The sequence below is a fragment of the Amblyraja radiata genome, chromosome 26 (assembly GCF_010909765.2).
Source record: "Amblyraja radiata isolate CabotCenter1 chromosome 26, sAmbRad1.1.pri, whole genome shotgun sequence".
Taxonomy (NCBI): Eukaryota; Metazoa; Chordata; class Chondrichthyes; order Rajiformes; family Rajidae; genus Amblyraja; species Amblyraja radiata.
In genome coordinates this window covers 31306834-31321252 of record NC_045981.1, presented here as the reverse complement: position 1 = coordinate 31321252, position 14419 = coordinate 31306834, and the positions used below count along the sequence as shown (strand labels likewise).

Genomic DNA, 14419 nt, shown 5'->3' with positions numbered 1-14419 from the left:
ATGTTCCAGGCACCCACCACCCTATGTCATTCTCATTTGCTTGGGATAGCTGCTGTAGCTTTAAGATATAGCTCACTTGGTATTTTCATGCACAGTGTTTAATGTGTATTATTTTGGGGATAAGAGTTTAAATGTTCTCCCTGTGAGGAGTTTGTATGTTCTCAGTGTGACCACATGGGTTTTTTCCCCCATTGTGCTCCGGTTTCCTCCCACATCCCAAAGATGTGTAGATTTGTGGATTAATTGAGTTCTGTAAATAGTGCACAGATGATAGATGGTGGGTGTAGGCTAGAAGGCCTGTTTTTGTGCTATATCTCAAAACTAAACTAATTTTGTTTTTGTCTTGCAGATGCCCTAGTTGATGAGTACCGTCCTGGCAAGATTCGACACAGCAGCTATGAAAAAACATTGACTAAAGATCAACTGGAGGAAGAACAGCGGTATGTCAACTGAGCAAATTCAGATTTCATATCAAATGTAAACACTTTGCCTTCTCAAAAGAAAAGTTAAAATACTGAACTTGGAAAGTTTTCTTGACTACTTTACAGTCCTGAAGTGGCTTTTCACTGAAGCTATAGAAAATGTTCTCCACTATAATGTATTTGGAGCCTGTCAATCTAACAAGTGACACTATGGTGATAAGCTGTGGAAAGACTTTGGTAATGGGGCTTTTAATATAAAAACCACACCAGGGTCATTAAGGTCTTTATGGTGAATCTCCATTGTGCAAAGTTAAATATTTAAAAGCAGTTGATGGGCAAGACTGCATGGCAAGAGCTAAACCATACTGAGAAATGAACAAAGCTAGAATGTCATTCACTTGATTAATTTGTTTTTCCACCTTTTTTAGAATGAATGGCATGAATACGTTGGGTAGTGTATAGAAAGTTAAAGTAAAATTGGTTCTTGAGTGAATATCATTGCTTTTTAGTTGTGTTCTGTAAATTATACTTGCTGAATTTGTTTTTGCCTTGATTTGTGGAACTGAACTGCTTAAAGCACAGAGTAGATTTGAGTTGTTTCCATGCTTTTTGGGGATTTTCTGCAACTTGATATAGGATAGAGTAGCCACATGCAATGTCTTTCCTCTAAGGCAGTGCAAGTATTCGGTCCCTTTCTAAACTGATATGGTGCTTCCAAAAGCTTATGTACAACATGAAAGGTGTAACCTGTTGCGATGCAGTTGCTGGGACCTCAAATTACAGGGCCTGTCCCACTTGCATGCGATTGCATGCGTTTGGCGCGACCAAACGTGGTCACTTGAGGCGTGTGGGCCCGGAGTTAGAAGAGCAGAGTTGGGCGGGGCTGGCCCCGACATCGCGCAGGGCTCCGAAAATCTGACAGTGTCCGAAATCTTCGCACATCAACGGCCTGTCGGCACACAGGCGCATTGCGGTCGTACGCAGCATCTTGACGGCGTACGCCTAGCGCGTGACATTGCGCGATGATGTCACCGCCCGGCGTGGCGTTGCATGATGACGTCACCGCCCGACGCCCTGTGACGCCCTAATTCAGTCGGCCAGCCTCCTGCCCAGCTGGTTGGTGAGTACGACGCAAATGACGTCACGCGCGAACTTAGCACGTACTTCGCGTGAACTCCTCTTCTGTTTGGTCGCGCCAAACGCATTCAATCGCATGCAAGTGGGACAGGCTCTTACCTCTCTTTTTTTAGATTTTTTTATTATTTATTTCAAACAGAATAAAAGAATAAAAAGCAAGTGTGAAACAGCATACAAAAAAAAAAAAAAAAATATTTATAAAGTGTCATAAACAATATCTATAAATTCAATTATCATTCAATTATTTGTTCTGACTCTTCGAATCTTGCATGTATTCAAAGTCCAATATCCCTGTTCTTGGTGTTGATATGCGCCCCAAATCCAAACAACCAATTACCAATCCAATTACCACCGGAAATTGGAGGAACTGCATCTCATATTCCCAAAGTGCTTCACATAATTACATTCACACACACAGGCAAAGATGGGTGAAGTGTCTTGCCCAACGACAGATGGCACAATGGGCTAAGTGTTCGGCTGGCAACCGGAAGGTAGCTGGTTCGAATCCCGCTTGGAGTGCATACTGTTGTTGTGTCCTTGGGCAAGACACTTCACCCACCTTTGCCTGTGTGTGTCCTTGGGCAAGACACTTCACCCATCTTTGCCTGTGTGTGTGAATGTAATTATGTGAAGCACTTTGGGGTCAATGCAAGTTGACTAAAAATGTGCTATATAAATAAAGAAATGTAATTTAAATTTAATTTGGGCAGTCTGCACCCTAGTGGTATAAACATTGAATTCTCCCATTTCCGGTAGCCCTTGCTGTCTCCTCCCCTTCTCAGCTTTCCCTCAGCCCTCGGGCTCCTCCTCTTCCTTTTTCCTTTCTTCTCCCTGCGCCCCCCCCACCTTCCATCAGTCTGAAGGGTTTCGGGTGCCTATTTCCTTCGCTCCATAGATGCTGCTGCACCCGCTGAGTTTCTCCAGCATTTTTGTCTACCTTCGATTTTCCCGCATCTGCAGTTCCTTCTGAAACAAACAACTTAAAGCATCCAAATGGTTCAATGTACACTCTATACGGCCCAATTATCTTGCATGAGCTCCATTTTAGTTGATGTTTGAGTGCTCTTCATAGTGCTTGTTTTGGTGATGCTTCACTGCACCTACTCCAACTAACGATCACTCCATACACCAGCACTGTCCTACATGCGAGAGGTAATTAACAATGTTTTAACAAAGCCAATTAACCTACACACCTGTACATCTTTGGAGTATCTTGCGTGGTACTGTTCTATGTTCTAATTCAAAGTTGTATTTGAGTTGACCTGATTTCCTGCTACTTTTTTTTTTCTTTTAATGCCAGCAAATTGACTTATTTTGTCATGTTGAAGTAGTTGTGGACTTTTTTCTGTTTGGTTTGATCTCATATATACTTTGAGCAAACAGCAGGGATTTCTGTGCAGGACAGAGGTTTAACCAATTTGGTGTTGACCAACTTTGGATTTCAAGCTTAAATACTGGGGTCACATTTGAAGACTAGACTTGAATAAACCGAACTTGCTCTGGGGATGGACTGTTTATAAAATCTGTAGGAAGCTTTGTATAATTTGGGCAGCTCGCATTGCAACAGGGAAAGTATCATGTTGACTCTGATATCTTTGCAGAGCTAATGTTTCGAAATGCTCTTTTTTTTTTTTGTGGCATTGAAGTAAACACTTAATTAAATTGCTTATGCAATTTGGATGTTCTAATCGGCACCACTGCAATTGGAACTTATAATAATGGAATTAAGAGCTTACTGGAATTTCAAATTGTAATTTAAACTACACCCCTTGGTTCAACTGTTTCAGCAACATGATCAAAATATACTTTATGTAAGCAATTGGAGTAAAATGTTGAACTCAAATTTTCATTGCTAGATTGGTAATTTATACGCGCATTGATATGCAGGGACTGCAGGGGTAGGGGTCATGTGTAAGCAGAGGAGGTTAGATTAACTTGGTATTGTTCGGCACAGACATTGCCTGTTCCTGTGCTCTCCTGTTCACTGTTCTAGCAGCCACTTAACATTTTCAGTGGCAGCATTGATTCAATTATTTTTGAGTGGGAATTATCTTCTGCCTTGACCTGCCCTGTTTCTTGGCCCTGTCCCAATGCTGCCCAATCTAGATTCCCAACTAGAGTTTGTTGTGTCTAGCGGAAATGAATGGAGATCAAATGAGCTAATTTGTTTGAAATGCATTTGGAGAGCATTTAGAACTTCCTGGTAGGGTGGAGGCGGTGGTGGTGGGTGGCTACTTGCTTGGGTGGAAGGTTACTGGGAGATGTAGGAAGCAATGTTTGAGGTTGCAATTAGGCCATTGAATGACGGAGCAGGCATGAGAGGTTGAATGACTTGGGTGGCACAGTGGAGGAGCTGTAGAGTTTCCCCCTTACAGCACCAGAGACCTGGGTTCAATGCTGACTACAGGTGCTGTCTTTATGGAGTTTGTTTGTTCTCCCTGTGACTGTTTTCTCCAGGTGCTCTGGTTTAGTCCCACATTCCAAAGACGTACAGGTTTGTAGGTTAATTGGCTTTGGTAAAATTGTCCCTAGTGCATTGGATAGTGCTGTTGTGCGGGGATCAAGGTCCAGCATGGACCCGGTGGGCTGAAGGGCCTTTTTCTGCGCTGTAAAGTCTGAAACGCTTGCTCCAACATGGCAGATTAGTTTAGTTTTATTGTCACATGTCCAGAGGTACAGTGAAAAGCTTTGTTTTGCATGCTATGCAATAGGATATACCATGCATTAATCCAATAAAGTCAAACTCGAGCACATTTGATCAAGGAGGGGGGAGGAGGGGGGGATGAGATGCGAAGTACCAAAATAGTTCTCTGCATTATAGCACATCAGTTCTATAGTCACAGTCCGATATCCCCGATGGGGTGGAGGTAAATTGGACAGTGGAAGCTGAGGGGACGGTACATTCAGGGGTTGAGGTGTCAGTGGAGTGGGCCGCTGGAGACTCTGCAGCAGCAGTGGATCGCGTAGATCGGGTGCTTCAGGGGGCTCCACAGAGGTCAGGCAAGAGTGAGGAACGAACGCGGCCTGGAGCGGCAGAGCACCGGTGAAGGAGATCGACAACATCACAATGGGCCTTTGCGACCAAGCTAAGACTAACATTTTTAACACCTTTGAACTTGAATGATACAAGATGGTGCAGGATATGTGATGAATCTCGTGTACTGCCCCTATGTAATCTACTATTCTTATACTTGCTTATCATTTTTTTAATGTATAGTAAGATTTTTTTTGGTGAACCATCCAGAAAGGCGTTTTACTGTGCCTAGGTACCTATGACAATAAAGTACGGGTCAAAGCCTGATGATGGTTCAATTGTTTCTTTATCACTTTTACCAAGATACAGTGAAATACTTTTTTGCATATAGATCAGCAAGACTACCACCATACAAGAGCATAATTCCTCAGCTAGTACAGAACACTCCACTGAATCCATAGTCGCCAGATTTTGGCACCATTTTACAGTCCCAGTTGCAGCTGCCCACAAAGCCCAGTTCTAGACATTGCCTCCATTCCAGTAGTCCCTCTCCCACACCCACTTCAGGCCTTGTTCCCCGCGGGGCACCTTTCATAGCCGAACTTGAGGGCAGGGAAGTTAAGACCCCTAGTTCTTGTCACCAGGCCTTTTGTCTAGCATCTGTCGCTGTTCCCCTCCTGGTCTTCAGAGGCCGGGCGCGGCAATTTCCTTCTCCAGACGGGTTCCAAGGCAGGAGAGCGAGGCCTGTTATTGGGATGTGGACGTGGCTTGCATGGAGAAGAGGCGAAGAAGCTGTTCCTGAGTCTGGTGCATGCTTTCAAACTTCCTTTTTTTCCACCAATGGGAGCAGGGAGAAGGAGGAATGATCAGGTGGGAAAGGTACATGATCATGTTGGCTGCTTTCCTGAGGCAGTGTGAAATGTAGATGGAGTAAAGTTGATCAGTATGTGTGACAGATCATGCAATTGAAGGTCTGTGCAGAGTATCCCGGGTAGCAAACAGATTTTGTTACGTAGAAAATAGGCTTAACAATGTCTGTGCAAACAAAGAGATTCTGTTTGTACACATCCTTAAGCCTTGGAGGGGTGGGGGAGAGGAGCGATTTAATAGGAACCTGATGGGTAACTTTGTATGGTGGATGTATGGAATGAGCTGGCAGAGGAGGTAGTTGAGGCAGGTGCTATCACAATGTTTAAAATATTTACAGGTACATGGATAGGACAGGTTTGGAGGGATATGGACCAAATGCAGGCAGGTGTGATGAGTGTCGATGGGACATGTTGGGCTGAAGGCTCAGTTTCCACACTCTATGACTCTGGCTCTGAGCTATCGGGAGTTTTATTAGCTGATGTTGGGCAGTATAGTAAATGCCCTTAAAATTGCAGTGCACATCCGGTTCCCCTTTGGCTTGCTTGTGGATCTCAACCATGACTTCAAGCCTGGCTGTATTATCCAAAATACACTGCAAATACAGCCAATTCAGTGGATGTGCAGCACTTGAGTTGAACACAATTTCTCCTCTGCATGACATGTGGGTAGAGTCACTGGTTAGAGACAGATTTCCCACATAGTCTTAAAAATACTAACTCCAACAAAAATGGGATAGCCATCCAGACTGTGAATTTGCCAAATTAGCTCCTGGTATTTATCTATAGGTCACAAGGGACTGTCCAAAAGATGTGAAAAGTGCTTGAGAACAGAAACATCGAGGGTCTGACGTAGCAGTTGCGTTGCGATTTGACTTTGTATCTGAAATTGTGCAGGTAATTGAAACCTCAGCAGATACTCTGACCTTTCTCTTGCCAACCAATGCCAATTTGGACTGTTGCGAATCATTCTAACTTCACCATTGATGCACATTTTGACATTCCTGATTAGACGATTGAACTGATTTAAATCATGACGTTTGCTTTTGATTTAGTTTTGTGTTTCAAGTGTTGGTGATATCGGCATAGAGCTTTAAAGATTCATGAATGCTTTTCCCAACTTCATCGGAATATCAATTACTGGAAAGTAACATTTGCTAGCTGATGCAACTCCCATTGATTTTTAGCTTGCATTTCTTTGTCAAAACAGCTCCATTTGGCTTTATAATGCAAAAATGCCGCTGCTGTTCTTAAGTTGCTTTACTTTTTGCGCTCAATGTTGCTTCTGTTACTGAATGTTAGAGCCATTATTGGTTTTATTTGTATTTAACTTTGCTGTGCTGCTTTTTCTTTTGAGCTTTGCCAATCTTTATTCCTGACCTTTCATTGCAGGGTTGAGTTAACCCCTGACCTCACCTCCGTCTAGGTTCTAGGCCCGATGACAATTTGTGTAACGGTGTTTTGGTAAGGCTTGTCTATTTTCAGTATGCCCCTTGCATGTTAGTCCTCCACATCATAACACTCCCCCTGTCTGTCATTCCTGAACTATTGCCTGCCTTGTAACATAACCCTGTTTATCTGAACCTTTTTAATCGTGTATTAACTGGTCACAAATAAACTGAAAAACTGAATCTGTGAAGGTTCAATGAAAAACAACAAATGGTATTTAAGCCTGAACCCTATTAATGCAAATGACCATTCAATGCAAGCTTCAAAAGGTCCCATCCATTGTAATTGTGTGGATGTTTAACGGGAACTAGAATTCCTTGAGTACGTGTTGGCTAAATGTAATGTGACAGGTATCTTTGGGGATGGTCCTTGTTGATAGCCCACCACCTGTGGTATTTGTGTTGTCTTTAACTTGCCTTCACCGCGGTGTACTTCCACCAATTCAGTCTTCCTTTTTAACAAATGCCAAATTAATTCCAATTACAGTAGACTTTACTACACACACAATATACAATTTACAAAGGACAATTATTCTACAACCCAATCTTTGTTTGATTTCTAACTCTTGCATCTTTTTTTTTCTTTCCAGTTTTGTGCTTTCCCACCCCCTACAGTGCACATACACCTCTGCCTCTATTCTCCTACCAAACATGCACTAGCTCACTATTGAGTGTAGAATGTGACCAGTTCCCTAACTGGCCCTGTTCTGGTTGCAATTGCATGAGCATGCTTGTAGGATACTTTTTTTTTTAATGTTTAAGCTTTTTATTTTCTCATAAATTGAGCTATTTAATGCAAGGCATTTGTTTCACTGCTGTTTGACTTCATGGTTGCATTTGTCTCATTGTGAAAGAAATAAAGCTGTTGGCTTGCACCTCGTTAATGGGGAAGTTGGCCATTTGACTGAAGAAGGGATCAGACCCAAAACGTTACCCATCCTTTTTCTCCAGTGATATTGCCTGACCCGCTGAGGTCACTCCAGCGCGTTATGTCTATCTTGACCATTTGACTGCTTGATCTGTTCAGTTCAAGGTTATAGCAATCTTTGACCTTGCTCAATGTACCAAGGTCTTTGGATTGATCTATCAAACTTCTGATTAATGACATTCTTTACAATCATGGATTTAAAAGCTTACAACTTGAACACCAGTATTAAATCCCTGTATTTACCACCTGCCTTCTGCTTGGCTCCAATTTTTATTTATTTAAAAAAAAAAAAAAAATTATGTGAGAAAAGTACCAGCTTTTAAAAAGGGTCTCTGTAACTTAGGGTTGCCTTATATTCAAAGCTTGGGTTAAATCGGCCATTGCCTTTGAAATTCCCTCATTTCAATAACTGCTCACTGCAAATCATTCCCTTGAAGCCATTAGTTTTGATGAAAATTTTGTGCTTGGTGACATTTTTAATCTAAGCACGTGATCTCACAATAAATCAGCCCCATTGCAATAAGCTTGTGGAATGGTGAGAAATGAGTAGCAAAAGTAGAATTTCAATTACATTTGCTAGAGTAAAGATGTAACCATCTTTAATTTTGTGCTTGCATCCACACTGATTGCATTGCTACCATTTCACGGGAAAACTTCAGTGCAGTTAACACTCCAAGGATTCTTAGTTTCATCAATTTGAATATCTGCCCTTTTTTCCTGTGCACTGTCAACAGTGTCATAGGCGTTGGTACTGTGTGTCATTCAGTGACTGAGATTGAAATAGAAAACATCCAATCTTTGGAGATGCTACCAATTTTATCTGAAGGTTGCAACAGGATCCATATCAACAAGGACACAGGAATGGTTGATGGAATTTAACACTGGCAAGTGTAGCCACTGAGGGACTTGGAAAATGGGGTGACCTTTTTGAATGAGATGAGTGGTTGAATATTGATTTAATTTTTCCACATTTTCTTGAACAAAGTTTTGCTGTTTGTGATGCAGGTCCATCTCTTTTCCGTCACTTCCTTTAACCCGGACAAAATCATAAGAGCACACTTGAAATCCTCCCCAGAAGACTCCTTAAATGTGGTGCCTAGGCCAGTGAGGCAGCTGATCTCCACCACATCGGGACTTCTGATCGGCACAATTGCCCCCCCCCCCCCCCACCTGCAACCAACACTCTGGAACTCTGGCCCGCATGGAGCTGGTAGATCCGTTCCCAGAGCTGACGTCTGAGGCTGACGTTGCAGGCCGGTATCTCGGTACCTAGGCAGACCGTTCCAGTACAGCTGAAATCCTCCCGGAGGCCATGACTCTTGGTCAGGCAAAAGGGATAATCCAGCAAAGCTCTGGAACCAAGGGTGCTGGAAAATCAGTGGTGGGTGTGTACCTTGATGTGAAATTACCAACTTGTCAAGTTCAATTTGTGGATGAAATGGAACCACCTTCCAAACGAGCCATTCTTTGCCATGTCCGTGCATTTAATGCATTTATTGCTTATTTCTTGAAAGCTCATTGGCATTAATGTCTAGAACAGCAGCTTGCATGCACATATTGATTTAACATCTTTGGGCCATTCACTTGAACTTCCTATTCCAAAGTAAATTAATATTTCAAGTGCCCCTGCTCTCTATGAAATTGTCTGGAGTTAATGATATTGTTTGCAAATTCTGGTAGAGAATCCAAAGATGCATTAATCGTTCGCAAGGGGTCTACATATGAGGGATTGAGCAGATTAATTTGAAAATATTTAATCACAAGACAGTAATTGAAAAGATGAACCAAGCACATTATCTCCTATTAACTAAAGGCTTGTGTTTTGCATTTGAATATTTCTGTAGGACCCCTATGCTGCTTCGCCACAAGTTGCAAAGTGATGCATCTCCTCAACCATATCAGTGTTGCACAGACATGTGTCAGAACAAAATGCATGAAGGCCATGAACCTTGACCTGAGTGAGATTAACAATATCTTCTAGGCAGTACACTTTGCCCATCTTCGTGACATGATCTAGATAAATAATCCTGACCATAATGACCTAAAGGGCATGACGTACTCTTTCCCAGAACTGAGAAAGAGGAACTGTGCGGTGTGCAGTAACCGTAATCAAGATTGTGATAGGACCGGTATTGACTTGTTGGATCGCCATGGCCTAATCAATGTAGTTGCAAAAGGCATCTACAGATTTCCACTAGTCGATAAACAGTAAATGTTAGAGGTTGGTGAGGGTCGTCATGAATTAAAGGATATAGAATCCGCTCATCATCCTCTGACCTCACCTGTCAAATATGTTTGTCTGTAACTATTGTACTCATGACTTGGAAACCGTTAAAATTAAACCTCTATAGAAATGACTCTGGAATTAAATGTGCATTAAAAAAATAACTCTTTAACTGCCTCACTAGTTGGAAGTATCTCCGAGGTTGGGAAGGGTGGTCTCTCAAAATAGTGATTTATCAGTAAACTAATTCAGAAAAGAGACTACGGTGGTGAAATGAATTAGTCTCTGAAATGTAGCCTGATCCAGTAAAATCTCCCAAGTGCGGGTACTAGTAGATACTTGTAACAGATGGGGCTTAAACACTTAGGCTTGGTATTCTAAGAAAAGATACACATCAATCAGCCTCTAAGATTGCTCCTGTGTAGGGAGTGGATAGGAAAAAGTGTGATAATATAGCGCCACTGTAAATGGGTGATTATTGGTTAGCATGGGCTTGGTGGGCCGAAGGACCAGGGTCCATGCTCTATTTCTAAAAAATATAATTGCACGCTATCTCCAGCAGGTTTGTCTGCTCTTGATCACCTTCTCAGCCAGTTATCTTAAGGTTTCACACTACAGCTGATCTATTTATTGAACTTACTGATTACAGTATTTGGTGGAACACAATACTCCAGTGAAGTACTTGAGGGGAGCAAACAGTGAATATAAATGTGATATCTTGTATTTAACGTTCCAAGAAATCCAGTTTTAAATTCCAAATGTTTCCCAATGTGCACAGTGAGGAGAGCTTGTATGTGGAGCCAATTGCCTGTCTAACCGTCTTCTCATCTGTAACTAGGCAAAGTTTTGAGTATTTTTTTTAGTGTGTGTGTGCGCGTGTGTGTGCATATCTGCAATGTACTGGAATATCACCAAATATTAAAAACTAAAATTTACAAGGAATATGTCCATGTAATAGGAGCAGAATTAAGCCATTTGCCCATAAAGTCGACTCCACCATTCAATCAAGGCTCATCTATCTTTCCCTCTCAACCCAATCCTCCTGTCTTCTCCCCATAACCCCTGATATCTATACTAACCAAGAATCTGTCACAATCTCTGCCTTTAAAAAATATCCAGTGACTTGGCCTCCACAGTCGTCTGCAGCAATGAATTTCACAGATTCACCATCCTCTGACCAAAGAAGTTCCTCCTTGTCTCCTTTCTAAAGATACGTCCCTTCGTTCTGAAGCTATGGCCTCCGGTACTAGACTCTCCCACTAGTGGAACATTCTCTCCACATCTACTCTATCCAGGCCTTTGTTTAAAGTTAAACAAGTGACATTGTTTAAAATTAGGCAGCAATCTGTTAACTTAAACCAAGCCTATTTGAAAATGTTGGTTAAATAGCTCACTTTTTAAAGCACTTTAGCTCTGCCGATTATGAACTTTGATCGTTGTCTGATCTTTGCTTAATAAGATTGCACATTAAAATGAATTAGTCTTCTAGAGAGCCAAAGGAGATTTTAAGTTGTTTAAAAATGAAACAAAATGGTAGAATTTCCTTCATCGAGCCATTCACCAGTTACCGTTACACTCAAGACTCCATTGTTTTCCAAGATGTGCATGGGAAGATCAGAAGACATAGGAACAAAATTAGGCCATTCAGTCCATCTCTCCGCATTCATACATGGCTGAACCTTTTTCTGCTTAACCCCATTCTCCTGCCTTCTTGTAACCTTTGACACAATTACTAATCAAGAACCTATCACTTTCCGCTTTAAAAATACCCAATGATTTAGCCTCCACCGTCATCTGTGGCAATGATTTCCAGATGTGCCACCCTCCGGCTAAAATTCCTCCTCCATCTTCATTCCAAAAGTATGTCTCTTTATTCTGCTGTTGTGCCCTCTGGTCCTAGACACCCATTACTGGAAAGATCTTCCCCCACATGCACTCTGTTGAGGCCTTTCATTATTCAAGAATTACACAACAAACCAGAAGCAATAGCTTCAACATTAAATAGTTGTATTCTGGTTCAAATTAACCTTTGGCTCATATTTGTACTGTGGGTTTTTAACTAGCTTGCCTATCTTTCCACATGTGCATGTTTTTAAAGGTAAAACTTAAAACATCCTGACATGCCTTTGAAATAGCAAAGGCATGTGTAAATGTGGCCCTTTGTACCTCGGGGAGGTAGGTGTTGTCACCTCCTGCTTTTCTAGCTGTTGTTTTCAGGGCTGCTGGGAATTGACATTGAACAATTGTACTTTGCACTGATGAGGACAAGATAATGAATCAAACAATTTTTGTTACGCTTCCTGTTTGTATAGTTGCTGGCCAGTTATGCTGCAAGCTTATCAATGGGTAATATTCACTGTTCCTCCAGCTGGTAGAGCTGTTGCCTCACAGCACCAGAGACCAGGGTTCGATCTAGACTTCCTGTTGTTGTCTGTGTGGACATTGCACGTGAGTTTTCTCCGGGTGCTCCGGTTTCCTCCCGCATCCTGATGATGCATGATTTTGTAGGTTAATTGGCCTCTGTGAACTGCCCCAAGTGTGCAGGGAGTGGATGAGAAAGTGGAATAGAAACATAGAAACATAGAAAATAGGTGCAGGAGAAGGCTATTCGGCCCTTCGAGCCTGCACCGCCATTCAATATGTTCATGGCTGATCATCCAACTCAGTATCCCATCCCTGCCTTCTCTCCATACCCCCTGATTCCTTTAGCCACAAGGGCCACATCTAACTCCCTCTTAAATATTAGATTAGATTAAACTTTATTAATCCCCTTATTCAGGGGAAATTCTGATGTCCTTGCAGCACACTAATAAAAATACAACATAGCATTCAAAAAGAAGTTCAACACAAAAACATCCCCCCACAGTGATTCCCACTGTGGGGGAAGGCACAAAGTCCAGTCCCCATCCTCTTGTCCACCCAAAGTCGGGCCTATTGAGGCCTCCACAGTCGCCGCCACGGCGCCCGATGTTCTCGCTGGGTGATGGTGCTCCGGCGTCGGGAGAACCCCCAGCGGCTTGGGGTGCCAGGAACGGCCGCCTTCCCACCAGAGACCGCGGCTTCCAAGCCAACAGACCGCGCCGGACGGAGCTCCGCACACTGGCGATCTCAGCAAGAGATCCCAGGCTCCGGGATGTAACGTTCAGCGTCGCAGCTGGCCGCTCCGCAGAACCGCGGCTCCACAATGTTCTTATCGGCGGTCCCAGCATACTGGAGTTCCAGCGCGGCGACCCAGGAAAGGCATCGCCCGCTCCGCAACAGCGCTCCAGCGCTGCACCGCCGCCAAAGCCGATGTTCTGCGCCGCCGCCAAAGCCGATGTTCTGGCCAGGTCCCCTCAGGGAAACGTCGATCCGGGACCCGCTGGTAGGCCGCAAGGACAGGTCGAAGTCGCTGCTCGGAGGAAGGCAACCCCTCCGACCAGGTTGGGACTCAAAAAGCAGCTTCCCCCTTCCCCCCCACCACCCCCCACACATAAAAAGATTAGGCCCCCTGACTACACACTCAACGTACTAAAAATAATAAAAAAGAAGGGGAAAAAAACGGACAGCTGCAGGACAGGCAGCCGGTCAGGACAGCACCTCCTCCGGTTTTCAATATATAGCCAATGAACTGGCCTCAACTACCTTCTGTGGCAGAGATTTCCAGATATTCACCACTCTCTGTGTAAAAAATGTTTTTCTCATCTCGGTCCTAAAAGATTTCCCCTTTGTCCTTAAACTGTGACCCCTTGTTCTGGACTTCCCCAACATCGGGAACAATCTTCCTGCATCTAGCCTGTCCAACCCCTTAAGAATTTTGTAAGTTTCTATAAGATCCCCGCTCAAACTTCTAAATTCTAGCGAGTACAAGCCGAGTCTATCCAGTCTTTCGTCATATGAAAGTCCTGACATCCCAGGAATCAGTCAGGTGAACCTTCTCTGTACTCCCTCTATGGCAAGAATGTCTTTCCTCAGATTTGGAGACCAAAACTGCACGCAATACTCCAGGTGTGGTCTCACCAAGACCCTGTACAACTGCAGTAGAACCTCCCTGCTCCAATACTCAAATCCTTTTGCTATGAATGCTAACATACCATTCGCTTTCTTCACCGCCTGCTGCACCTGCAAGCCTACTTTCAATGACTAGTGTACCATGACACCCAGGTCTCGTTGCATCTCCCCTTTTCCTAATCGGCCACCATTCAGATAATAGTCTACTTTCCTGTTTTTGCCACCAACGTGGATAACCTCACATTTATCCACATTATACTGCATCTGCCATGCATTTGCCTACTCACCCAGCCTATCCAAGTCACCTTGCAGCCTCCTAGCATCCTCCTCACAGCTAACACTGCCCCCCAGCTTTGTGTCATCCATAAACTTGGGAATGTTGCATTCAATTCCCTCGTCCAAATCATTAATATATATTGTAAATAGCTGG

At 43.2% G+C, this 14419-nt stretch overlaps 1 protein-coding gene across 4 annotated transcripts in view; it reads left to right on the top strand.

Annotated features, from left to right (window-relative positions):
* mxra7 (matrix remodeling associated 7) overlaps positions 1–14419 on the top strand; it is a 105852-nt gene that overhangs the window by 61804 nt on the left and 29629 nt on the right. For 3 of the 4 annotated variants that reach the window (XR_004415862.1, XM_033044603.1, XM_033044602.1), the window contains exons 3-4: positions 350–440; positions 6792–6863. Coding sequence is in view for 3 of the 4 variants with exons in the window: in XM_033044603.1 (XP_032900494.1) it covers positions 350–440; positions 6792–6825 (125 nt within the window). In the remaining variant the exon portion in view is untranslated. The remainder of the gene's footprint in view (positions 1–349; positions 441–6791; positions 6864–14419) is intronic. The other variant, XM_033044604.1, reaches the window with a different exon arrangement.